General features: G+C 43.4%; 1 protein-coding gene across 2 annotated transcripts in view; it reads right to left on the bottom strand.

Annotated features, from left to right (window-relative positions):
• Positions 1-25,819, bottom strand: part of selenou1a (selenoprotein U 1a) — a 40,175-nt gene extending 14,356 nt beyond the window's left edge. The window contains exons 1-3 of one of the 2 annotated variants that reach the window (XM_069927551.1): positions 25,325-25,819; positions 24,029-24,200; positions 2,343-2,434 (exon numbers count right to left, since the gene is read on the bottom strand). In XM_069927551.1, the coding sequence (XP_069783652.1) occupies positions 2,343-2,434; positions 24,029-24,173 (237 nt within the window). In that variant the 5' untranslated portion in view covers positions 24,174-24,200; positions 25,325-25,819. Of the gene's footprint in view, positions 1-2,342; positions 2,435-24,028; positions 24,201-24,340; positions 24,455-25,324 lie in introns of those variants that run through there. The other variant, XM_069927550.1, reaches the window with a different exon arrangement.
• Between the last annotated feature and the right edge of the window lie 778 nt (positions 25,820-26,597).

Below are 26,597 nucleotides of genomic sequence, written 5' to 3'. Positions count from 1 at the left end.
AATAGGAGCAGGAGTCCGCCGTCTGGCCCATCGAGCCTACTCCACCATTCAATGAGATCAAGGCTGATGTGATGATCGGCTCATCTCCACCTACCGGTCTTTTCCCTATATCCCTTAATTCCCCTACTTTGTAAAAATCTATCCATCCTTGTCTTAAATATATTTACTGAGGTCACCTCTACTGCTTCAATGTGCAGCGAATTCCACAGATTCACTGCCCTCTGGGAAAAGCAGTTGCTCCTCATCTCCGTCCTAAATCTACTTCCCTGGATCTTGAGGCGATGTCCCCTAGTTCTAGTCTCCCCCACCAATGGGAAAACTTTCGATGCCTTTCATAATTTTATGTTTCTACATTCCCCTCTATAAAATAGATTGTTGCACAAATGTTAACTTTTATCTTAACTAATTACAAATGCTTAGAAGGGATAGCCAGTTATTTGCTTGGGGGCAAACGGGGAGGAAACTTGTAAACGGGCAATGGGATCGGGGAAAAGGATGGGGGGTATACGCTAAAGAGGGTTGGGGGGAGCCCTCACCCACCAGCCGAAAAACCCCGTGAACAGAACCTGTATAGAGCTTGGCAATAATAGGCGAACTAATGTAACGCGGTGGTAGCATAGTCAGGGCAAGATTGTCCTCTAAAGAGGACAAAGGAGGGATTGTAAGGTAAAAACATCATGAGTTGGGACCGGAGAAGGGGTCACCCAGTACTAAGGAGTAACAGGATGCAGGTGTGTCCTTGTACGCTCAAGATAAGTGTGGCAATAACAAGATGATGTGCAGCAGACTAACAGAGAAGGGCAGCAACAGCTTATTCATTGGACAATGTCATAGTATGATAATTTACTAAGTGCATGTCCTGGGGTATAAAAAAAACACCACTTGCTGATATCATTAGAATGCGCCTTCTCCAACTAACACTGTTAGTTGCAAGTGTTACAATCCGGTAATAAAGAACCTTGATTTCGACTCAGTCTGGTGTCTGACTCACTCATTCTCGAACAAAGCAGACCTAACACCTCTCATTCTTCTAAATTCCAGTGAGTACAGTCCCAGACGACTCAATCTCTCCTCATAGGCTGATCCCCTCATCTCTGGAATCAACCTCCTCTGCACCGCCTCCAAAGCCAGCACATCCTTCCTCAAGTAAGGAGACCAGAACTGCACACAGTGCTCCAGATGCAGCCTCACCAGTACCTTGTACAGTTGCAGCATAACCTCCCTTCTCCTAAATTTAATCGCTCTAGTAATGAATGAGGCATAACACCCTTCCATGAAGTTATCCCATGTTTTTTTTTTAAAAGGAAACCTACATCTACCACTTTGTCTGGTAGATTGTTCTAGGCGTCACCACTATGAGTAAAGAACTTGAGTCTTTTCTAGATCCCACCCCCACCTTGTAGTTATGCCCCCTCTACTAGGTCACTATTCAACTTAACATTGCCTCTCGTGACTTTACATATCTCAATACAGGTCTAGTTTTTCCAGGCTCTCATGATACCTCAACCTCCCTAATCCTGATAACAACTTTGTAAACAAAACACTAATGCTGGAAGAACTCGGCCAGACTCGCAGCGTCCAGAGGAGGTAAAAATATATTACCGATGTTTCAAGCCTGAGCCCTTCTTCACGTCATGAGTGAAGAAACAGCTGGGGAAAGAATAGGAGTGGCAGGAATACAGACCAACAGGGTATGATAAGAGAAAAGGTGAAAGTTCATTTGTTGGTTCTCTCTCAGCCTGTCCGTTGCAATAGTGTGGATCTCCCGACAGCCACCAATTTTAATTCCACATCCCATTCCTTTGCTGGCATGTCTGCCCATGGTCTCATGCACTGCCGAACTGGGACCACCCACAAATTGGAGAAATAACACCTCATCCTCCGTCTGGGCACCAACTGAATGTCATTACATCGACTTTTCCCGTTTCCGTTAACCTTCCCCCGTCTGTCCTTCCCCTCCCTCCCTTTTTTCTGTCTCCTTTCACAGAGCCAAACTCGATTCTCACCTTTCCTCTTGTCTGTTGGTAACAAATCAACAAGCTTAAATCTCAGTTTAAAATTCTCATTAATGTGTTTCAGTCCATCTGTTGTCCCATTCTCCCAATCTCTAATATTTTTCAGGCTTACACTACAAGGACCCAAACTGATGGAAGAGAGACAGTAAAGGTGCATAGAGGTAACACATTGGAAAGCACAGGAAACAAAGTTCAGTTAAAAATGGACCTTTGTCTAGTTGGCAATAAGTCACGTGTTGGTGGGGATGAAAGCCCACCATCAACCATCTCTGATTGGTGAATGAAGCCATACCATGAACAGAGACAAATTAAACACTCAAACCATACCTCCCGACATAAGAATCATCCTGGTCTTCGAACCACCATGATTACGGCTCCAGTTCTGTGCCACAGGTCACCTGCCTTAAATGTGTGAGCCTCTGGAAGATATGAACAGTGATTAAGCGTTAAATGCAAGGAAAATATTTGGAATGGAAATTGAGAATTTGTAGACAAGTCGGAACAGTTACATACAGTTCTTATTTAGCGCCAGTCAAATGTTAGTCTTAGAAATGTTAAAAAAAAAATTAAAGAAAGTTCTTAAAACAGTTTAGATATAAAAATGAGAAAAAAGATCATGATTAAAAGTTCACACTAACTCTCGTTCCATTGCAATAGCAGAAGAGGCATTTGTGAAGTAACATTATGTGCACATGTAATTTGTTCATAAGTACGAGTTGTCCGTAAGTCAGATGTTTGTAACCCAGGGACTCCCAGTACTTTAATGAAAGGAGTTTTAGGATCGGAGCAGATGGATTCAGAGCGTGGGTCAATTTGTGGAACTACAACGCTGTGGCCAAGACAGAAACTTGGCTGTCTCAGGACAGGAACAGCAACTGAATGTACCGGGCCACAGATGTTTCACAAAAAGGACAGGGAGGGAGGTAAAAGAGATGGGGGAGAGATCAGGGACACTATCACAGCTGCAGAACGGGGGTAAACCGTGGAGGGACTGCTGAATGCTCTGTACAGGCTGTTAAAGGAGCCGATGGTGTTTTATTTAAAACCCTGCAACAGCAGGGTCTGGGCCCAAGATGGTGGTGCCTGTGTACGGCAGCAGCCTCAAGGGGTTGCAGACTCCAGGGAGCAGCAGACTGCCGCAGGGCACCAGTAATGGAGTAACCCCCCCACCCCCTATTGAGGAGAAGCAGAGGTATCGACTCAAAGGAAAGTGACCACGGTGGCAGAGGGGCTCAGCTGCTGAAAGACTCACACAGGAGGAGAGCTATTTACGACTTGCGGGCAAGGAACCCACACAGGCTGTGGACAACTTGAGATCAAAGGACTCACACCAGACTGCTGGGAGATTGGTTCATGAGAACCCAGGTATTTGAACAGGGATTCAAGAGGGTGCTGAGGGCAAGTTGAGGTCCCGAAGAGCCTTGAGCACTGAAGGCTTCCTTGTCACGTCAGAGATTTCAATCTGACTACAGAGCCCACAGGAGCCGAATCCAGACACTCAATGACTCAGCGGGAACTCCCTTTTACTTCTCTTTCTCTGACTGTAAGGGGCATTAATGGCAAGTCTTTGACTGCCTAAAGGCAATTTCCTGTCATACTCCATTTCTGTTTTATTACACTACAAAAAATAGTATCTAACTTGGACTGTCTTCTGAGTCAGAGTGGGTAAAAATTAGGAATAGGAAGGGCGCCTTAACCTTACTGGGTGTATTTTATAGACCCCCCCTCCCCCCCAATTGTAACAGAGACAAGATAAGGAGGCAGATTCCAGAAAGGTGCAAAAATAACCATAAAACCATTTACAGCACAGAAATAGGCCAGTTCGACCCTACTAATCTGTGCCAAACATCTTCTCCCACCTACTCCCACTGACCCACATTCGGCCCATAACCTTCCACACCTCTCCCGTCCATATACCTATCCAACCTTTCCTTGAATATTAACATCAATCTCACTTCTACCACCTCTGCCAGAAGTTTATTCCACACCCCCACCACCCTCTGCATGAAGAAATTCCCCCTCATTTTTCCCTTAAACTTTTCCCCTTTTACTTTCAACCCATGCCCTCTTGTTTGAATCTCCCCCACTCTCAGTGGAAAAAGCCTATCCACATTGACTCTATCTGTCCCCCTTATAATTTTGAAAACTTCTATCAAATCACCCCTCAACCTTTACACTCCAGAGATTAAAAAGTCCCACCTAGCCTGCATAGCCTTTCCCTGCAACTCAAACCCTGAAACTCCGGCAACATTCTTGTAAACCTCCTCTGCCCTCTCTCTATTCTGTTTATATCCTTCCTGTAATTCGGCAACCAAAACTGCTCACAATATTCCAAATTTGGCCTTACCAATGCCTTATACAATTTCAACATGACATCCCAACTCCTGTGTTCTATACTCTGATTTATGAAAGCCAACACACTAAATGCCTTCTTCACACCCTATCCACGTGGGATTCAACTTTCAGAGAATTATGTACCATGATTCCTAAATCCCTTTGTTCCACTACAATTGTCTACCATTTAACCTTCATGTCCTATTTTGATTAGTCCTACCAAAATGTAGCACCTCACATTTATCAGTATTACACTCCATCTGCCATCTTTCAGCCCACTCTTCTAACTGTCCTATATCACCCTGTAAGCTTTGATAATCTTCCTCACTGTCCACATCACTGCCAACCTTTGTATTATCAGCAGATCATTAATATATATGACAAACAGCAGTGGACCCATTACCGATCCCTGAGACACTCCACTCGTCACCAGTCCCCAATTCGACAAAATTTTCCACCACTACGCTCTGGCATCTCCTATCCAACCATTGCTGAATCCATTTCACTACTTCATCATTAATCCCTGATGCTTCCACCTTCCTTACTAACCTCTTATGGGGAACCTTATCAAAAGCCTTACTAAAGTCCAAATAGACAACATCCACAGCCTTCCCCTCACCAACCTTTTTAGTAACCTCCTCAAAAAACTCTAAGATTTGTTAGACATTATCTACCACATACAAAACCATGCTGACTACTCCGAATCAATCCCCGTCTTTGCAAATAGTTGTACATACTATCTCTAAGAACACTTTCCATTAATTTACTCACAATTGATGTCAGACTTACAGGCCTATAATTACCAGGTTTACTTTTGGACAGTGGAACTTCCCACGTGACCAGTAAAATTTTAAATATTTCTGTCAATGCCCCCACTATTTGTTCACTAACCTCCCTCAGGGTCCTCAAGAATATTTAGTCAGGACCTGGAGATTTAGCCAACACTCCCTCCTCATTAATTCTTATATTATCCATGTGCTCCTGACCGTACTTCTTCTCTTCATCTGGCTCAATATTCTTTTACTTTGTGAAAATTGAAGAAATTTGCTTTCCTCCGATCAAGGTTCTCAACCTTTGGTCCACCTCTATTCTTTTCCATTACTAGCCTAAAACTAATAGTATTGTGATCACTGGACCCAAAGTGTTCCTCAATACAAACCTCTGTCACTTGACCTTTCTCATTCCCTAATAGGAGATCCAATACTCCCCCCTCTCGAGTTGGTTCTTCTACATATTGATTATGAAAACTTTTCTGAACACACTTAACAAACTCTACCCCATCCAGCCCTCTTACTGACCCAGTTAATTTTCAGAAAGTTGAAATCTCCCACAACTACATCTTATGTTTATTACACATATAGGCAATCTCCTTACAAATTTGCTCCTCTAATTCCCTCAGCTCATTTGGTGGTCTATAATACACTCCCAATAATGTATTCATCCCTCTGCCATTCCTCAATTCTACCCAAATAGCCTTGCTGGATGATCCCACCAAACCATCCTGCCACACCACTGCTGTAATGTTCTCTCAAATAAGCAATGCAACTCCTCACATTTTATCCCCCCTGTTCCATCATGTCTAAAACAACAGAATCCTGGAATATTTAACTGCCAAACATGTCCTTCCTGCAACCAGGTTTCACTGATGGCCGCAATATTGTATTTCCATGTGGCCGTCCGTGCCTTAAACTCATCCCCCTTATTTACAGTGCTTCTTGCATTAAAATATATGCACTTGAGAGACTGTCTGTCCTCCACATAGACTCCTTTAGTTACCATCTACCTTTACCTTCCTCCCTCCTTCATTTATTTTTATGTTTTGTTCCCTCCATTCCTTTCAATCTAGGTGTTCTTCCTCCCTAGTCTCATTCTGATCCCCCCCCCCCCCAACCCCTGCCAAATTAGTTTAAATAACAAGGTACTTTTGATGGACTATTTCAACTTTCCTAATATTGATTGGCACCTCCTTGGAGTGAAGGGTTTGAATGGAGTGGAATTTGTTCAGGAAGATTTCCTGACACAATATGTAGATAGGCCAATTAGAAGAGAGGCTAGCAGCTGTTTGAGTAGGTTATTAGGTCAGCACAACACTGTGGGCCGAAAGGCCTGCTCTGTGTTGCAGATTTTTTTTTGGTCCTTAACCACATATCCAAGGAACATCACTTCACACTTGAACAGATTGAGCTCCTTCTCCGCCCAACTCCGCATTCTGAATTCAGAATATATGGTGGTGGAAGGCTTGCCTTCAAAGGCGGAGGCAGAGAGATCCAGAAAGGGGAGAGTGTTGTCGGAGAAGGACTAAGTGAGTTTAAAATTGGGGTGGAAGTTAGCCACGGAATGAAAGAAGTTGACGAGCTCATTGTGGATGCATGAGGCAGACCCAATGTAGTTGTCAATATAATGGAGGAAGAGTTGGGGGAGGGGGTCTTCCCTGTGTAGGCTTGTAGCATGGATTACTCCACAAAGCCAGCTGGGATCCATGTGGGAACCCATGGCTACTCCTTTGACTTGGAAGAAGTGAGATGAGTCAAAGAAGAAGTTGGTTAAAGTGAGGACGTTCTGCCAGGTGGAGGAGGGTGGTGTTATAGGGTGACTAGTTGGGTCTCTGGTCCAGAAGAAAGTGAAGTGCTTTAAGGCCTTCTGTGCGGGGGATGGAGGTATAAAGGGATTGGACATCCATCGTGAAGATGTGGTCCAGTTCGGGGGAAATCTGAAGTCATTGAAGAGTTGGAGGGCTTGTGAGGTGTTATGGATGTAGGTGGGGAGAGATTGGACCAGGAGAGAAAAGGATAAGATGAAACTCATTTGGCAGGGCAAGAGCAGGCAGTGCCGGATTGGAAACAATGAGAACGGAGGCCGTGGTGGGGAGATGACCAGAAGTGATGAGGTTTGAGATGGTACGTGAGACAGTGGCTTCATGTTGAAGGAGGTGTCTGAGAGCTGTTGTCTGGCCTCAGCAAGGTATACCTCAGTGTGCCAGACCACCACAGCACCATCTGTTACGAGCCCAGAGGACCCCCAAACCCAGCAGCAATCGATATTCACCAAGACAAATGGTTACTTAAACAAAAGCTGCTTTTAATTATCTACATCACCTTTGTTGACCTCACCAAAGCCTTCGACACCGTGAGCAGGAAAGGGCTTTGGCAAATACTAGAGCGCATCGGATGTCCCCCAAAGTTCCTCAACATGATTATCCAACTGCACGAAAACCAACAAGGTCGGGTCAGATACAGCAATGAGCTCTCTGAACCCTTCTCCATTAACAATGGCGTGAAGCAAGGCTGTGTTCTCGCACCAACCCTCTTTTCAATCTTCTTCAGCATGATGCTGAACCAAGCCATGAAAGACCCCAACAATGAAGACGCTGTTTACATCCGGTACCGCACGGATGGCAGTCTCTTCAATCTGAGGCGCCTGCAAGCTCACACCAAGACACAAGAGAAACTTGTCCGTGAACTACTCTTTGCAGATGATGCCGCTTTAGTTGCCCATTCAGAGCCAGCTCTTCAGCGCTTGACGTCCTGCTTTGCGGAAACTGCCAAAATGTTTGGCCTGGAAGTCAGCCTGAAGAAAACTGAGGTCCTCCATCAGCCAGCTCCCCACCATGACTACCAGCCCCCCCACATCTCCATCGGGCACACAAAACTCAAAACGGTCAACCAGTTTACCTATCTCGGCTGCACCATTTCATCAGATGCAAGGATCGACAATGAGATAGACAACAGACTCGCCAAGGCAAATAGCGCCTTTGGAAGACTACACAAAAGAGTCTGGAAAAACAACCAACTGAAAAACCTCACAAAGATAAGCGTATACAGAGCCGTTGTCATACCCACACTCCTGTTCGGCTCCGAATCATGGGTCCTCTACCGGCACCACCTACGGCTCCTAGAACGCTTCCACCAGCGTTGTCTCCGCTCCATCCTCAACATCCATTGGAGCGCTCACACCCCTAACGTCGAGGTACTCGAGATGGCAGAGGTCGACAGCATCGAGTCCACGCTGCTGAAGATCCAGCTGCGCTGGATGGGTCACGTCTCCAGAATGGAGGACCATCGCCTTCCCAAGATCGTATTATATGGCGAGCTCTCCACTGGCCACCGTGACAGAGGTGCACCAAAGAAAAGGTACAAGGACTGCCTAAAGAAATCTCTTGGTGCCTGCCACATTGACCACCGCCAGTGGGCTGATAACGCCTCAAACCGTGCATCTTGGCGCCTCACAGTTTGGCGGGCAGCAGCCTCCTTTGAAGAAGACCGCAGAGCCCACCTCACTGACAAAAGGCAAAGGAGGAAAAACCCAACACCCAACCCCAACCAACCAATTTTCCCTTGCAACCGCTGCAATCGTGTCTGCCTGTCCCGCATCGGACTGGTCAGCCACAAACGAGCCTGCAGCTGACGTGGACTTTTTACCCCCTCCATAAATCTTCGTCCGCGAAGCCAAGCCAAAGAAACATGAAAATAGAATCAAACTTTAACATATCACTATTGACTTACTTAACCCCCTACTAATTCTAAGCGCATGTATGTTTAAAGTGTGTGTACATTCAGAAAATTCTTTGGTTCACAGTCCAACCTCACCTCATTCCTCCAAGTTCACTGGTTGCAGGCAATTCTTATACTGTGCACAGAATTTAACATTTATAAAGTTCACCAGGCTTTGTTGCTTGAAAGGTAAATGGTTACCACTCAGCAAGGTTCTTGTCGGTTTTCAGAGAGAGATTTGTTGTACATTTACTTCCATCAGCCACTTCAGTGTCTGGCTGAAGAAACTGATAACCTTTTTCTTTCAGGTTACCACAGAGTTCCTTTTTGTTTCTCTTGTTTCTAGGGAAAAATTAGACAGCCAGTCCTCTCCTCTTGCATGAACCACAAGAGCTTTGGCCAGGTTGTCTTCCAAACGGCTGTCCACAAGCTTGCCAGCTTGTCCTGTTCCAGTCCCAGCTGCCTCTGCTGGCTGTAACACTGTAGAATTGATCTCTCTCTCTCACTCTCTCTTTCTGAGCCTGTTTGACTCTCTCTGCTTGCAAAACCACATGATCCTCTTACAACAGCTCCAGACAGAAGCGGCTCCCACAAACTCTTTCATCTGTTGCCTTTTGTAAACAACAATCCATTAGTAAAGTCTCTTGAGCACTCTTCAAATGTCTTGCAAAAGCCATGGAGCCATAATGTGTGGCATGGGGCAGAGCTCCAGTATTTTAAATAAGATCTGTTTTAGTATGGCTATATGCTCTGTCACACACCCTTGTCTGTGGGTTTAATGGTGCAGTTGGGATTGTTGTAGAGAGTGGAGGGCAGAGTGTTCAGAGAAGATAAGATTAGTATAAGAGATAGGAATGGTGAAGTTAAGACAGTTGATATCTCGGTGGCAACTGAAGATATAAAGATCCAGAGCGGCAGCTGCCTTCTCTCGGATGAGGTGTCCAAAAGAAGAAAGAAGGCTTAAAGCAGGAGAAGGGGTCTTGGGTGAGGGGTGGAGAGTAACTGCATAACTACACTAGTACCTGACATACAGACAGAATACATTCCATCTACTACTACTACCCTCTGCCATTTATGAATCCAAGCAGCCAAAGTTCCCCAGATCCCATGCCTCTCTGAATGAGACTACCATGAGGGCCCTTGTCAAATGCCTTACTAAAGTCAATATACACCACATCTGGCACCCTACCTTAATCCATTTCATTTGTCACTTCCTCAAAAAAAGCTCAGTTAGGCTTGTGAGGCATGACCTGCCCCTCACAATGCTACACTGACTATCCCTGAGAAAATTGCTTCTTTAAATACTCATCAATCTTGTTCCTATGTATCCTCTCCAATAGTTTTCCCATCGCTGTTGCAAGGCTCACTGGTTCATAATTCCCAGGATTACCTTTTTTAAATAAACAAGGGGACTACATTTGCCATTCTCCGATCATCCAGTTCCACTCCCTGTGGCCAGGGAGGATACAAAGATCATCAACAATGCCCCCAACAATCTCTACCCTTCTTCCAGTCGTAACCTGGGTATCATTCCACAACATGGTCATTTCTGCAGCTACTCCCTTCCCTCCCCCTTTTGAAACATCTAAACCCAGGAACTTGCATCAGCCAATCCTGCCCTTGCATCAGGGCAGCACAGTTAGCGTAGGGCAGTGACACAGTTAATGTAGCAACGCTGTTACAGCCCCAGTGATTGGGACCTGAGCTCAAATCCCATGCTGTAAAAAGTTTGTAGATTCTCCCCGTGTATAATCCCCCATGGGTTTTCCCCAGGGACTCAGGTTTCCTCCCACAGATTAAAATGTACTGGGTCTGTAAATTAATTGGGTGCAAGTAGTGGGAAGCTGGAAGATCTGATAAACAGCAAAATATTGCTAACAATATAAGGGAAGATAGATTATGGAAGTAAATTAACACAATATAAAAATAGATAACAGATGTTTTTATAAATTTATTAAGCACAAAGGAGAGGCAAACCTCAACTTAAACGAGGGAAGAGAAAAGGAGTAATTAAGAATGAGTAATGTGGCAATGGCCAAGGCCTTGAACAAACATTGCTCAAAAAAAGATAACATTGTCACATTGGAAGAATAAAAGATAACATGCCAAATATTAATTTTGACACTTAAGAGAAGTTTGGACAGGTATGTGGATGGGAGTGGGGCATATGGTCTGGGTGCAGGTCAGTGGGAAAAGACAGAAAAATAGTTTGGTGTGGACTAGATGGGTCTGTTTCTGCGCTGTAGAGGCGATGGGAAATTGTTATCACTAAAGAGGTAGAGCAAAATAGTCGGCAATAAAGATAGATAACAACTCCTGGTTTTGACAGCCTGCACCCAGGAAGCTGAAGGAAATGGCAGAAATTATAGGAGGTGGATCGGTGACAATTCACTGGAATCTGGGCAGGTCCCAGATTGGGAGACAGCAAATACAACTTCACTATTAAGAAAAGGAGACAGACAAAAGGCAGATAACTGTTGATTCAAGTTGGGGAAAATCACGAAACTCTAGAGCACAGAAATTTACAGCACAGAACAGGCCCTTCAGCCCGGTGTTGCTTTGTGCTAAGCTAACATCTGTCTAGAATTTCCCTACTGCATAACCCACCATTTTTTCCATGTACAGTATCTATACGTCTCTTAGAAATATCCTATTATAGCTGCCTCCATTTCCGTTGCTGGCAGTGCTCTCCTCCCCTCCCGTACTTACTCCCAAGCACCTTAAAACTATACCCCCCAGCGTTAGCAACTTCAGCCCTGGAAAAATACCTCTGGCCATCCACACAATCAATGTCTCTCATCACCTCTATCATGTCACCCCCATATCCTCCATCGGTCCAAGGAGAAAAGACCAACTTCACTCAACCTATCCTCATAAGATGTGCTCTCCAATCCAGGAAGCATCCTTGTAAATCTCCTCTGCATCCAAACCTTCCAGTAGTGAGAAAGAAATACCAGGAACTAACACACTGGAGTTCTTAAAATATACAAGTACAGTGGATAGAGAGGAGCAGATTTTGTGTACTTGCATTTCCAGTTATTCAATAAGCTGTTGGACAAAGGATATCTGTGTAGGCAGGTGGCACGGTTAGTGTAGCAGTTAGCACAATGCCGTTACAGCGCCAGCGATCAGGACCAGGGTTCAAATCTGGCACTGTCTACCTTCTCCATGTGTCTGTGTGGGTTTTACCCAAGGTTTCTTCCCATTGTTTGAAATGTACCGGGGGGGGGGGGGGGGGGTGGGTTGTAGGTTAATTGGACAGGATGGGCTGAAATGGCCTGTTACCGTGCTGCATGTCTAAATTTATAAATTTTATATTAAAAAATTTAAATAGGAGAAGGAATTATAGATGTGGGGGTAATATATTAGCATGAATAGTTAAGTAATAGAAGACAGAATAAATAGGTGTTTCTCAGTGGTTAGTGGAGTGGTGCAGCAGACAGTGCTGGACACACAACTGTTCGTGTGATACAGAAATGATTTGGAAGAAGAGACCGAACGTATCATACTTAAATTTGCTAATTGCACTAAATTGAAAGGAAAAGCAGGTTGAAAAGAAGCATGACCTAGATAGGTTAAGTGAGCGGGAGAGATTGTACTTGGGGTGAGACCAAATGTGTGAGTGAGAGATCAAGAGATTTGACAGTGAAAGGTGACTGTGATTAACTAAAAAAGGAAGGGAAGTTTAAGTGGAACAGCCATTGTGAGTGTGGCCCAGTGCAAGAGTGAGACAAAGGCTGAACCAAGTGGAAGCCGTTGGTGGTGATAACAGCCCAAGAGGAGAAAAGGCTGACAGAAGATTGTATCCATCTTTTCCTTAAATACACCCAACAACTTGGTCTCCACATCCCGTGGTAGCAAATTCCAGAGGTTCAGCACTCTCTGGCTAAAGAAATTCTACCACTTCGGTTTTAAATGGACATCCTTCAACCCTGAAGTTGTGCCCTCTTGTCTTGACTCCTGTGATGGGAAACAACTTTGCCGCATCTACTCTGTCCAGGCCTTTCAACATTCAAAATTCTTCAGTGAAGTCCCTCCCATCATTCTTCTGAACTCCAAGGAGTTCAATCCGAGAGCCGGCAAATGTTCCTCATGTGCTAATCCCTTCATTCCTGGAATCATCTAGGTGAATCTCCTTTGAACCCTCTCCAATGCCAGCACATCCTTTCTTAAATAAGGAGCCCAAAACTGTACCCCATACTCCAAGTGAGGTCTCACCAGTACCTTATAAAGCCGCAACCTCACATCCCTGCTCTTGTATCCCATTCCTCTATATATGAATGCCAACGTTGCATTTGCCTTCTTCACCACTGTCTCAACCTGGAGGCTAACCTTTTGGGCATTCTACTTGAGGACTTCCAAGTCCATTTTCACCTCTGAATTTTGAATTTTCTTCCCACTCAAATATTAATCTGCCCTTTTATTCTTTCTACCAAAGTGCATGACTGTACACTTTCCAACACTGTATTTAATTTGCCGCTTCTTTCTTTGCCCATTCTCCTAATCTAAGTGTCACTGCAGCCTTTCCATCTCCACTCATCTGCAATCTTAGCCACAAAGCAATCTATTCTGCAATGCAAATCATTAACAAACAATGTAAATAGAAGTGGCCCCAACATTGACCCTATGGAACAGCACTGGTAATCAGTAATCAACCTGAAGAGGACTCCTGTATTCCCATTCTGTTTCCTGCCAATCAGCTATTACTCTGCCCTTATTTCCTGCAATTCCATAGGCTCTCCTCTTGTTAATCATCCTCACGTGTATCACCTTGACAAAGGCCTTTTCAAAATCCAAACATGCAACATCCACCGCATCTCCTTTGTCCAGCCGGCTTGTGGTTTCCTCAAATATTTGTGGCAGGAAAGGCAATGAGCTTAGAGCATGGATTGGCAAGTGGAATGACGACATTTTAGCCATTCATGTAACTTGGTTGCAGGAGGGGGATGATTGCTAGCTCCATGCTCTAGGGTTCTATAGTTTTAGATGTGATAGAGGGGAAGGGGTGGCATTGATCCTCAGGGAAAATAGCACAGCTGCGTTTAGGCAGTATAGGCAAGAGGGTTCATCTACTGAGGCTTTATAGGTGGAGCTAAAGAACAGGAAAGGGATGATCACATTAAATTTAGACATACAGTCCATTTCAGCACGTGCCCCCCCAACTACACTCAATTAACCTACAACCCTTGGTACGTTTCGAATTGTGGGAGGAAACCAGACTCCCTGGGGAAAACCCATGCGGACACGGCAAGAATATTCAAACTCCTTACATACAGCGTGGGATTTCAACCCTAGACCCTGGTGCTAACCGCTACAATAACCATGTCACCCTAAATGGAATATTATAGACCACCCAATATTCAGAGGGAACTGGAGGAGCAAATTTGTATCAAGATAACAGGCGGTTGCAAGAAACGTAGTCGATGATTTTAAACTTTTCATATATCGACTGGGACTCCCACCATTGTAAAAGGGCTAGATGGGTTACAGTTTATCAAATGGGTTCAGGAAAGTTTCCTATATCCATATCTTGAGATCTCAACTGGAGAAAGTACAACATTGGATCTCCTATTGGGGAATAGGACAGGTGATGGAAGTGCGCATAAGGGAACGCTTCAGAGCTAATAACCATAATGCCATTTAGTTTCAAGAAAATTATAGAAAAGGATAGTTCTAGTCCTCAGGTTGAGATTCTAAATTGGAGAAAGGGCAATTTTTATGGTAATTTTGATGGACAGGTTGTTTTCTTGTGCATGGCAAGTGGGAATCCTCCAAAGGTAAAATGTTGAGAGCTCAGAGATTGCATGTTTTAAAGGCAAGACTACCAGGAAAAAGGAACCTTGGCTTTCAAGAGAGTCTACAGAAGTGAGGCAAAACTAAAGTGAGGAGGAAGTGCTTACTATCTTGAGGCAAATACAGTTTGATAAACTGATAATATATTACCTTGGACCTTGAGGGAGGCTGGTGCAGAATTGTGCAGGGGCCTGAGCAGAGGTATTCAAAACATTCTTAGCCATGGGTTAAGATGTTGGAGGATAGTTAATGCTGTTTCATTTATAAGAGGTTCTAAGAAAGGGCGATGAGTCAGCACATAGGATGGAGGTCGAAAACTTGGCCAAATGGTGTACTGACAACAACCTCGCACTCAATGTCACCAAGACCAAGGGGCCGATTGTAGACTTTAGGAAGGGAAAACCAGAGGTGTACAATCCAGCGATCATTAGGAAATCAGAAGTGGAGAGGGTGAGCAAATTTAAATCCCTGGGTGTCACAATCTCAGAGGACCTTTCTTGGGCCCAACATACTAATGTCACACCTCTACTTTCTCAGGAGATTGAGGAATTTTGGTATGACATCAGAAACCTCGGCAAAATTCTGTAGATGTGCAGTGGAAAGTGGGCTGGCCAGCTGCATCATGACCTTGTGTGGGGACACTCTGAGCGCAAAGCCCTGCAAAAGCTACTGGAAAGAGCCCAGCTCACCATTGAGAAAATCTACATTGAACACTGCCGTTGGAGAGCAATCAGTACAGATCCTGCTCTCGCTGCCTCCTTCAGGAAAGAGGGATAAGTGCCTGAAGACTTGTACCACCATGTTCAGGAGCAGTGGCTACCCCTCCGCCATCAGACTCCTAAACAATAGACTCAATCGGAGATTCATTTATGGAGATTCTTCTTTTAGACATTATTTATGACTCAATATTTCTGTATTGCACAGTTTGTTTTCAAAATTATAGTTTAATTTAGACATACAGCACGGTAACGGGCCTTTTCAACCCACAAGCCCATGCCACCCAATTGACCTACACCCCTGGTACTTTTTGAAGGGTGGGAGGAAACTGGCAAATCCCGAGAAAACCCACACAGACATGGGAAGAACGTAGAAACTTCTTACAGACAATGCGGATAGTTTACATTTCTCTCTTTTGCATACATATCTTTTTTTTTTACTTTGAGTACAGTTTACAGATAAATTCTGCCTGACCTGCAACAAAACGAATTTTAGAATTTTGAACTTTAAGAATCATCTGGAAATTTATCAGCCAGTGAGCCTGGCATCAGTAGAGGGCCAGTTATGAGAAGATATTCTAACATACAAGTTATATTAATTACTTGGATAGATTCCAGGAAAGTTACCAGGACAACAGCAGCACATACATCAGGCTGCTTTTCGACTATAGCTCAGCTTTCAACACCACCCTCAGTGCTGGTCAACAAGCTCCATACTCTAAAAGGCAGGAATTTAGAAAATTTATTGAATGCCAAATTAAAATGTACTTTGAAATAAATACGGAATCAGTGAAAGACAAATTTATACTATGGGATGCAATGAAAGCTTTCATTAGAAGGCTTTGTAACTAAGATGAAAAAGGACTACAATCGGGAAATAGAGCAGTTGGAAAGGGAGATAGTAAGTACAGAAAAAGAACTAGTAACAAGGGACGATATAACAAAAAGAGAATCGGCGGACAAAAAAATAAAATACGAAACATTACAAACGTACAAGGTGGAGAAGAACATAATGAAAACAAAGCAAAAGTATTATGAGCTAGGAGAGAAAAAAACACAAAATATTAGCCTGGCAACTTAAAACAGAACAAGTTAAAAGAATTGTATTGGCATCAAGGAAAAAGGACAAACAAATTACATATAATCCAATGGAGATCAATGAGAACTTTAAGGAATTTTATGAACAATTATACCGAACTGAGAACGAAGGGAAAGAAGACAGAATCCGTGAGCTTTTAGCTAAAATCAAACTACCGAAATTGCAAGGAGGAGCAAAACAAATCGATAAAACCATTTGAAATAGAGGAAATACAGGATATATTAAAAAAGCTACCAAACAATAAAACACCTGGAGAAGATGGACTCCCAATAGAATTCTATAAAACATTTAAAGAGTTATTAATTCCTCCTCTCCTGGAAGTAATGTATCAGATAGAAGAAACACAAAACTTGCCAGATTCATGTAAGACAGCAATAATTACAGTAATACCAAAGACGGGGAAGGATCCATTAACACCAGCATCGTATAGACCAATATCTCTACTTAATTCAGATTATAAGATAATAGCGAAATTATTAGCAAACAGATTGGCCGACTGTGTACCAAAAATAGTAAAACAAGATCAAACTGGATTTATTAAGAAAAGACAAACAACAATGTCTGTAAATTTATTAATCTAATTCATGCAGTTTAAGGAAATAAGACGCCAACAGTGGCTGTAGCTTTAGATGCAGAAAAATAGATTCATTTATGGAGTCTCTTCCTTTAGACATTATTTATGACTGAATATTTATTTTTCTGTATTGCACAGTTAGTTTTTAAAATTATACTTTAATTTAGACTTACAGAACGGTAACGGGCCTTTTCAACCCACAAGCCCATGCCACCCAATTGACAGGGTAGAATGGAATTATTTATTCAAAGTATTACAGAGGTTCAATCTACCAGAAAAATATATTAATTGGATTAAAGTATTATATAATGGACCATTGGTGAAGGTAACAGTAAATGGATATGTATCGAACCAATTTAAATTAAGTAGGTCAACAAGGCAGGGATGTCCACTATCTCCCTCACTGTTCGCTTTAGCAATAGAATCTTTGGCAGAACTGATAAGAACAGAAAATAAAATAAAAGGGAAAAAAATAAAGGAGAAGGAGTATAAAATCAGTTTATTTGCAGATGACATTATAGTATATTTAACAGAACCAGAAAACCTATAAAAGAACTACATAAGAAATTGAAGAAGTATGGAGAAATATCGGGGTAGATCAATGCAAATAAAAGTGAAGCGATGCCAATGAATAATGCGGATTATACAGAATTTAAAAAAGAATCACCATTTAAATGGCAAACACAAGCAATCCAATACCTAGCTATTAAGATTAGATAATAATTTAAGCCACTTGTACGAATTAAATTATCAGCCACTAATAAAGAAATTGCCGGAAGACTTAGAATATTGAAAAGAATTACCGCTAACGTTGATAAGGAGGGTAAACTGTATTAAAATGAACATGTTCCCAAGGATACAACACTTATTTCAATCGTTACCAATTCCCTTAACAGAGAAATTCTTTAATGAACTAAAGAAAATAATATGGAAAGGTGGGGGGGAGAAAAACAGAGGATAGCGTTAGATAAATTAACAGAGAGGTACAACCAAGGTGATTTGCAGTTACCAAACTTTAAAAATTATTATAGAGCCGCACAATTAAGGTATTTATCAGACAAGGGAAAAACCAGATTGGACTAAGATAGAGCTAGATAAAATAGGGGAGAAGGTACCGGAACATATACTTTATAAGTGGGATAAAAAGCTGATACGATATAAAAGCTCACCAGTATTGCATCATTTACTCAACATATGGAAGAAGATTCACTTGGAAAGGAAAAGAAAAAATTACCAAATACCAAAATTATTATTGACGCAAAATCATCTAATCCCTTTTACAATAGATAACCTTTCCTTTAGAGAATGGGAGATAAAAGGAATTAAAAGAATAGAAAATTGTTTTTTGGGAAATAATTTATTAACATTTGAACAGTTGAAGTACAAATATGGAATAACTCATGGTACAATGTTTGCATACCATCAACTGAAAGTCTACTTAAAGGATAAATTGGGAAACAGACTGAGATTACCAGAAGGAAGCAGCTTTGAATATGTGATTACAGAAACAATGATAATAAAAAGATTTATAATGAACATGTACATCAAGTTGCAAGAGAAGGAAAATGATGAAATAAGCTATAAACCCAAACAAAAGTGAGAAAAAGATTTAAGCATAAAGATAAAAAATGAAATATGGGAAAAGTTATGCTCCGGAACTATGAGAAATATAATAAATACGAGGTTACGCATGATACAATATAATTGGTTACACAGGTTATATATTACGCCCCAAAAGTTAAATAAATGGGATCCAACATTATCAGATAGATGTTTTCGCTGTAAGGAGGAAATGGGACATGCAGTACATGCAATTTGGGCATGTGAGAAAGTGAGAGAGTCTTGGGAAGATCTAAATCAGGTATTAAATAAAATCACAAAAAAACAACATACCAAAAAATCCAGAGATCTTTCTTCTAAGTAATATAAGTGAAGATTTAGGCCTCAAACTGGATGAAGCACTAAAAAGATTTATTATGATAGCCTTAGCTGTAGCAAAAAAATGTATAATGTCAACCTGGAAATCAGAGGAGAGCCTGAGAGTACAGTAATGGTACATGGAAATGAATAAATGTATTCCATTGAAAAAAATAACACATAATTTAAAAAATAAAGTCACATTATTTGAACAAATTTGGGAGCCGAACATGAAACAGAGACTTGCCTTGGGCCTCCACCCCCTAAAATGATAAGAAGACAAAATGACTTGATCCAGTGTGTAAAAGTAGATGACTCAATTTTCTTGTTTATTTTCATTGTGTGATGACATTGTTTAATGGGTATATGTTGAATGGTATATGGGTTTGGAGGGGGGTGGGAAGGAGGGAGGGAAGGGAGGGGGGAAAAGGGAGAAAATGACAGTGTATCTTTAAGAGAGAAATGTTTGTATGTATTTTGATTAATATGGTTCACAGTGTGAAAAATAAATTAAAAAAAATAATAATTAAAAAACAAGCTCCATACCCTGGGCCCCTGCAACTAGATTTCGGACTTCCTCATTGGAAGACTGTAGTCAGTATGAATCAGAAACAATGTCTCCTCCTCCCTGACAATCAACACAGGCATGCCTCAAGGATGCAGGCTTAGCCCACTGCTCTACTCACTCCACCCCCATGAATGTGTGGCACAATCCAAATGCCATCAACACATTTGCTGATGACACCACAGTTGTCCAGAGAATCATAGACAACAATGGGGAGGCATTTAGGAGGGAGATAGATCAGCTAGTTGAGCGGTGCTGCCAACAACCTTGCACTCAACGTCAGCAAAACTAAGGAACTGATTGCGGACTTCAGGAAGGGGAAACCAGGAGAACACAAACCAGTCTTCATCGAGAACTCAGCAGTGGAAAGGCTAAAGAACCTCAAATTCCTGTGTCAACATCCCTGAAGACCTATCTTGGGGCCTCTATGTCAATGCAATCGCAAAGGTGGCCAGTCAGCAGCTATATCCCAAGGAGTTTGAGGAGGTTCAGTATGCCACCAAAGACTCTTGCAAATTTCTACAGGTGTACTGTGGAGAGCATTCTGACAGATTGCATCACTCTCTGGCATGGAGGTGCCAATGCACAGGACAGGAAAAGACAACAAGAATTGTGAACTCAGCCAGCGCCATCATGGGCATCAGACTTCGCTCCACTGAGGACATCTACAAAAGGCGGTGTCTCAAGAAAGCAGCCTCTATCCATAAGGACCCCCACCACCCAGACCATGCCCTCTTCACTCTGCTGCCATTCGGTCCCACATGGGAGGTTGGTCCAGATGGTTCAGTTGCTCAGATTTAGGATGAAGTAGTAAATTAGATTAAACACTGGCTTTGTAGTCAAGACGATTGTTTCTCTGACTAGAGGCCTGTGACTAGTGGTGCGCCTCAGTACTGGGTCCAATGTTGTTTGCCATTTATATTATGATCTGGATAATAATTTGGTAGAGTAGACTGGATCAGCAAATTTTCAGATAACACTAGGAATCCGGGGGGGGGGGGGGGGAGCGGCAAGTGTAGTGGACAACCAGGAAAGCTTCCAAAGCTTGCAGTGGGATCTGGACCAGCTGGAAAAATGATATGTAAAATGGCAGATGGAATCTAACATGGGCAAGTGTGAGATGTTTGGGAGAAAAAAAAACAGGGTAGGACTTGCACAGTAAGCAGGACCCCGTGGAGAATGAGAACAGAGGGATCTAAACATACACATAATACAGTACAATTCTGATTATTCAAAATCAGATTCTCCGAAATCCTCATTTATCCAAAAAAACTTTAAATTTCAAATAAATGAGGATATCCAAAACAAATCAGAAATCCTCATTTATCTCAATTTTTCGGAGCCAAACTGACATCACAGGTTGAAAAAAATTCCACCTGACATGAAATTAGAACTATTGTCCTCGTTTCAGGTAACTCCCTCCCCTCTCTCTCTTTCCGTTTCTTCTTTATCTACCCTTATCGACATTTCTCTCCAACTCTTCCTCCAAAGCTAAGTGGCACTTTCTTCCAGCTGCAAGTGGTCAGAAGAATCCCTTGCCCTGGTGTCATCAAGGGGAGCGGGCTTCTGGCACGTGCGGGGCCCCAGTAGGGAGGTGTTGGCCACATTTTTTTTGGTGAGAACTAAGCATTATTTTAATGCTTAAAAGCCTTCCCTTATTGTTTGTTGTTGCTTAAACAACAAGTGATTCAACCTTCATGCGCCAGCAATCGTGACCAGGGTTTGAGTCCAACACTGTCTGTAAGGAGTTTGTACTAACGGCGGCAGATTCAAACTTGGCTGACCATGGGAGTTGCAGGACAAGAGAAGTACAACTGTACTGGTCTTTACCTTGATGAAGGGTTCAACCCCAAAATGTTGGTTATGTATCTTTATCTTTGCTCTATAAATTATAATATTTGACCAGAGGAGTTTCTCCAGTATTGTGTTTTTACCTCAACTATGGTGCCTGCAGATTTTCATGTTTTACTTTTACCAATAATTACCTGTGACAGATTATGTTTATATTTTCATTGTATATATTTATGCTTTTGGAAGACAAATTGTGGAGTTTTTAGTTAGGTCACACACACATACAAAAACTTCAAAACAGATCTCATTTAAAATGCCAGAGCTCTGCTCAAGCCAGACAGTCCAGGCTCCGGGTGCCTTTGCACAAACTTTGAAGAATGCCCGTAAGGACTTCATGAGTAGGTGTTAATTGAACTTGCTGTGGAGTATGGATAATTGTTTTGGAAAGTAACAGATGAACAAACTCAGAAGATTGGGTCCGGTGCTGCAGTCTGAGTGCAGTTTGCTGTTCTAAGAAGGTCATGTGGTTGCCTCCGAGAGAAAGAGAGAGAATTCAGTTCTACAGTTCAGCAGCAGCTGAGTCTGGACATGACAAGCTGGCAAGCTTGTGGAAAAACCCCATTTTGAAGATGGGTTGTGAGTTCTTAGTTCAGCCTGATGGTCCATACAAGAGGATATGGCTGGCTGTATAATGTTTCACTTGAAATAAGGGAAACAGAGAAGGAACTCTGTGGTGACTTGAAAGAAAGAGGTTATCATCTGGAAAACCCTGATGGGGTACATTTCTTTGGCAAGATACTGACGTGGTTGATTAAAAGGGATCAGTTTGTGTCCAATGAGCAACAAATCTCTCTCTGAAAACTGACAAGAATCTTCCAAAACCTGGTGAAATTCATGATTGTTAAATTCTGTGCACAGTATAAGAATTGCCTGCAACCAGTGAACTTGGAGAAATGAGAAGTGAGATTGGGCTGTGAACCAAAGGACTTTTCTGAACTTACACACACTTTACATACATGTGCGCTATTAGAAGGGGGTTAAGTTAATAGTAATGTTAAAGTTTGATCCTGTTTTCATGTTTAAAGATAATTAAAAGCAGCTTTTGTGTAAGTAACCATTTGTCTTGGTGAATTTCTGTTGCTGCTGGGTTTTGGGGTCCTCTGGGCCTGTAACATACCCAATTCAGCAAACACTGTAGTTGTTTATAATATTCTCCTGAAACTAATCCACAATTTCTAGCCATATCAATCAACAGTTTCTGGGCATATCAATCAACAGTTTCTCGGTTAACCACCTTCCCCACCACTTACACTCATATAAACCCATCAACAATTTCTTAGCTTAGGTTTTATCACCCCCCTCCTCCTCCCCACAACATCCACAAACAAACTGCCCAACTGTTTCTTGGATTAAGCCTCCTGACACACTGCAGCCCAATTCAATTCTCTTGACAACGGCCTATAATTAAAATTTAATTGATTTTGCACACACTACCTGCAGAATTCTTGTATCACTTGTTTTTAATAGCCTGCTCACAGTTGCCAAGAACTACTTTACCCCAGACCTCAAGAGAACACATAAATGTACAGCACAGGAACAGGTCCTTGGGCCCAGGATGTCTGCACCAGTCATGATGCCCAAATTAAACTCAAACTCTTTTGCTCTCAGAATGTATATCCCTCCATTCCATGCATATTCATGTGTTTATTTAGAACCCTCTTAAAATGCTACTAAAGGTAAAGGTACTACAGGAAATCCCCTGATATCCTATGGGAATTGGTAGATGTCAGATAAGTGAATTTTCCGGTTGCTCAAGTCTGCGTGCTGAAGGACTGGCAAACTACGGCAAATTTTGAACTGCCGTTTTTTTTTAAACCTACCCTACATACTCATTTAATTGTTGAATTTTTTTAGACCAATTTTTTAAGTTAACTTTCAGGGGGTGAGGAAATCGACTTTTTACACGAGACACACTTTTGACCTGCATCATTCAAGGCAACAGGAGCTCGGATGACCGGGAGGGGGTGATGGGAGCTCGGATGGGTGGGCGCCAGTGACAAAACAAAGAGGTCAACTTTTACATGTGTCATATGAAAACTCACAATTTTTGGACCAAAAAAGGTGGGGAGGGGTCATGGTATTGGTGACTATGCAAGTACAGAATTTTTATTTGCCAGTTGTTTGAATTCTGGATAACAGGTTTTTACCTGTATTATATTTACCTTCATCACTACTCCTATCTACCCCCCTTAGTGTTCTGGGTTCGAATCCGCCGGTGTCTGTATGTAATTTGTACGTTCTCCCCGTGTCTGCATGGTTTTTCTTCCACGTTACAAAAACTTATGGATGTAAATAGGTTAATTAGCCACAGGACCATTTGGGGAGCATGGGCTTGTGGGCAGAAAGGACCTGTAACTGTGCAGTATCTCTAAACTTAAAACGCAAACACAGCTTTAAATACACCCATTGAACTGACCCACAGCTCTCTGTGGCAACGTTAAGCTAAAAGCTGTGGTACAGCCTTGGAAACAACTGCAATCACTCACATTTAACTTTAGCCGAAATCCCTCATCCTGGAACCATTCCATCTAATGTTTTGCATGCCTCTCTAATTTTCATATGGTGGCTAAAACCTATCAACTTTTGAATCGGAGATCAACCAATGGCTGGGACTCCATGTAGAGGTGAATCTATAATGGGAAGGATTGTTTTGCACACTGAACATTACACTTGCCTTGATCCAAACTCCTCAGATCAGCTGCTGCCAATTCAGTCAATGACGCAGACTCAGGTTTGGACATCCACAGGTCAGTATTTGCAAGGAGCACACTGGTGATCGCAGCACCAAGAGCACTGAGGCCCACCGTCCAAAGGGCCATCTTCCAATCAACGTGGCCACGTGAAAACTGAAACACCAACAGATTAAAAATAAACAAACCCAGCCCTTCCTTCTGGACACCTCTCTCTCTCCCTCCCTTTCAATCTCTCACTCGCCCAAAATCACCGCTCCCTCCCCCTCACGATGACTCTCTTCAGGGGCATTCACCTCTCCTTGTATCTCTGGCCATGGTTTTCTCCTATCTGGACAGTGATCTCTACCTTGAGACATGACACTCTCTCTCACCATATCTTCTGTTGCTGTCTCGTTGCCCCCTCCTCCTCTTTCTCTACCCCTCTCCTTCTTTCTCTGTCCCTTCCCTCTCTACTACCCTGCTCCTTATTCTGTCCCCTCCTCCTTCTTTCTGTCTATCCCTTCATCTCTACACCTCTTCTCCTCCCTCTATCCACCTCATACTGTCCATTCTCCCTCTCCCCTTCCTCTTTCCCCTTCCTCTTTCCTCCTCCTCTACCCTTCTCCTCCATCTCTCTACCCCTCACCTCCTTTCTCTGTCCCGCCACCTTCTGCCCTACTCCTTTCCGCCCCCTTCCTTCCTTTCTCCATCCCCCTCCCTTACCCCTCCTCTCTCCTCCATTCTCGGTTCCCCTTACTGTCTCATCCATTCTCTGTCCTCTCCACTCTTTTGTCCCCACCTCCCTCACTACCTCTCTCCTTTGTCACCTTCCCTCTCTCAATCCCCCTCCTCCTTTATCTACCCTGTCCACCTCTCCTGCCCACTGACACCTCTCCTTCTCATTTTTTTCTCTCTACCCTTCTCCCTCATCTCTCCCTCTCCCTACCTCTATCTACCCCTCCTACTCTCCCCCTCCCCTCTCCCCCTCCCCTCTCCCCCTCCCCTCTCCCCCTCCCCTCTCCCCCTCCCCTCTCCCCCTCCCCTCTCCCCCTCCCCTCTCCCCCTCCCCTCTCCCCCTCCCCTCTCCCCCTCCCCTCTCCCCCTCCCCTCTCCCCCTCCCCTCTCCCCCTCCCCTCTCCCCCTCCCCTCTCCCCTCTCCCCTCTCCCCTCTCCCCCTCCCCTCTCCCCCTCCCCTCTCCCCCTCCCCTCTCCCCCTCTCTCTCTCTCTCTCTCTCTCCCCCTCCCCCTCCCTGAACAACGTCCCCTTGCCCTGGACCGAAACGCCACGGAGCAGCGACCTTTCAGCCGACACGTCCCAGGGACATCCCCATTAACGAACAGCTGCGAACTGGGCCGCCGGCTCAATCACAGCCGAGGCTGCGCTTCAGAGCCGGCAGCCAATCACGGCTGAGGAAAGGAGAGGGGGCGTGCCAGAGATTAGGTCCGCAAAAAGAGAGAGAATGAAAGAAAGGAGAGCGAGAAAACAGAAAGAGAGAGAGAATAATGAAAGGGGAGAGAGAAAATAGGAAAGGAAGAGTGAGAAAGGGTGAGAGAAAGATCGAGACAAAGTGAGTGAAAGGGAGAAAGGAGGGAGAGAAAGAATGTGACAGAGAGAACAAGTAAAAGGGAGAAAGTTCTCAGGTTTGGCAGCGAGAAAGGGTGAGGGGGACAGAGAGGTTGGTCAGTGGTCTGGCCCGGTGCCCAAACATGGCCAAGGAAAGGGGGGAGGGAGAGAGCAAAAAAAACAGAAAGAGAAAGGGGGAGAGAGAGAAAGGTAGATAGAAAGAGAGAGCAAAGAGAGAAGTAGAGTAGAGGTATTTGTCATCCAATTGTGCCAGTACAATCAACAAACCAGCATTCTCCAGTCCATGGTGCAGACAAAACACACATACAAATGATACCGATAGGTTAAAATAAATATTAATAAATAGGAGAGTTTCCACTGCTGTGTAGAACGGGGTTAACCGAGCAATTTGCACGATTTGCGCCCCAGATACGTAGCAATTTGAAAGAGTCCAACCGAGTCAACCCGGTTAGAACCCAACCGGGTCTCCAACCTACTTACTTCAGGTGGTCAGGGAACCCAGTGAAATTCACCCAGGTCTCCCCCACGGCCAATTTGAAAATGAAAACAGACGGTCCGTGATGTTAGTACAGCAGAGTTGTCATCGCAAGCATCTGAACATCACGAACCTCCGGTGAGTGCGTGACGCACCATTCACCGCGTCATTGTGGGGGCCGGGATCCCAACAAATCGCCGAGTTGGCGAGTTAGCAGGTAGGTCAGCCTTTGATTTGAAAAGTGCATCCTGCACCCAGGACCCAGAAATCACACCCAGGTTCCAGGAGGGCTACTCGGGTGCTACTGTTTGAAAGGGCCTTCTGATACAGGATCCGTAGGCATCGGTGTTAGCAAAGTAAAAACAGACTGAAATGCTGGAGGAACTTGGCTTGTCTTTCAGCATCCATAGGAGATAAAGATATATTGGCTGACATTTCAGGCCTGAGCCCTTCTTCAAGAAATAAGCCAGAAGCAGGAAATCTCAGAAAGCCTCAATGGGGGAGGAATCCA

The sequence above is a fragment of the Narcine bancroftii genome, chromosome 3, assembly GCF_036971445.1.
Source record: "Narcine bancroftii isolate sNarBan1 chromosome 3, sNarBan1.hap1, whole genome shotgun sequence".
Classification (NCBI taxonomy): Eukaryota; Metazoa; Chordata; class Chondrichthyes; order Torpediniformes; family Narcinidae; genus Narcine; species Narcine bancroftii.
This window is presented reverse-complemented; position numbering and strand designations above follow the sequence as displayed.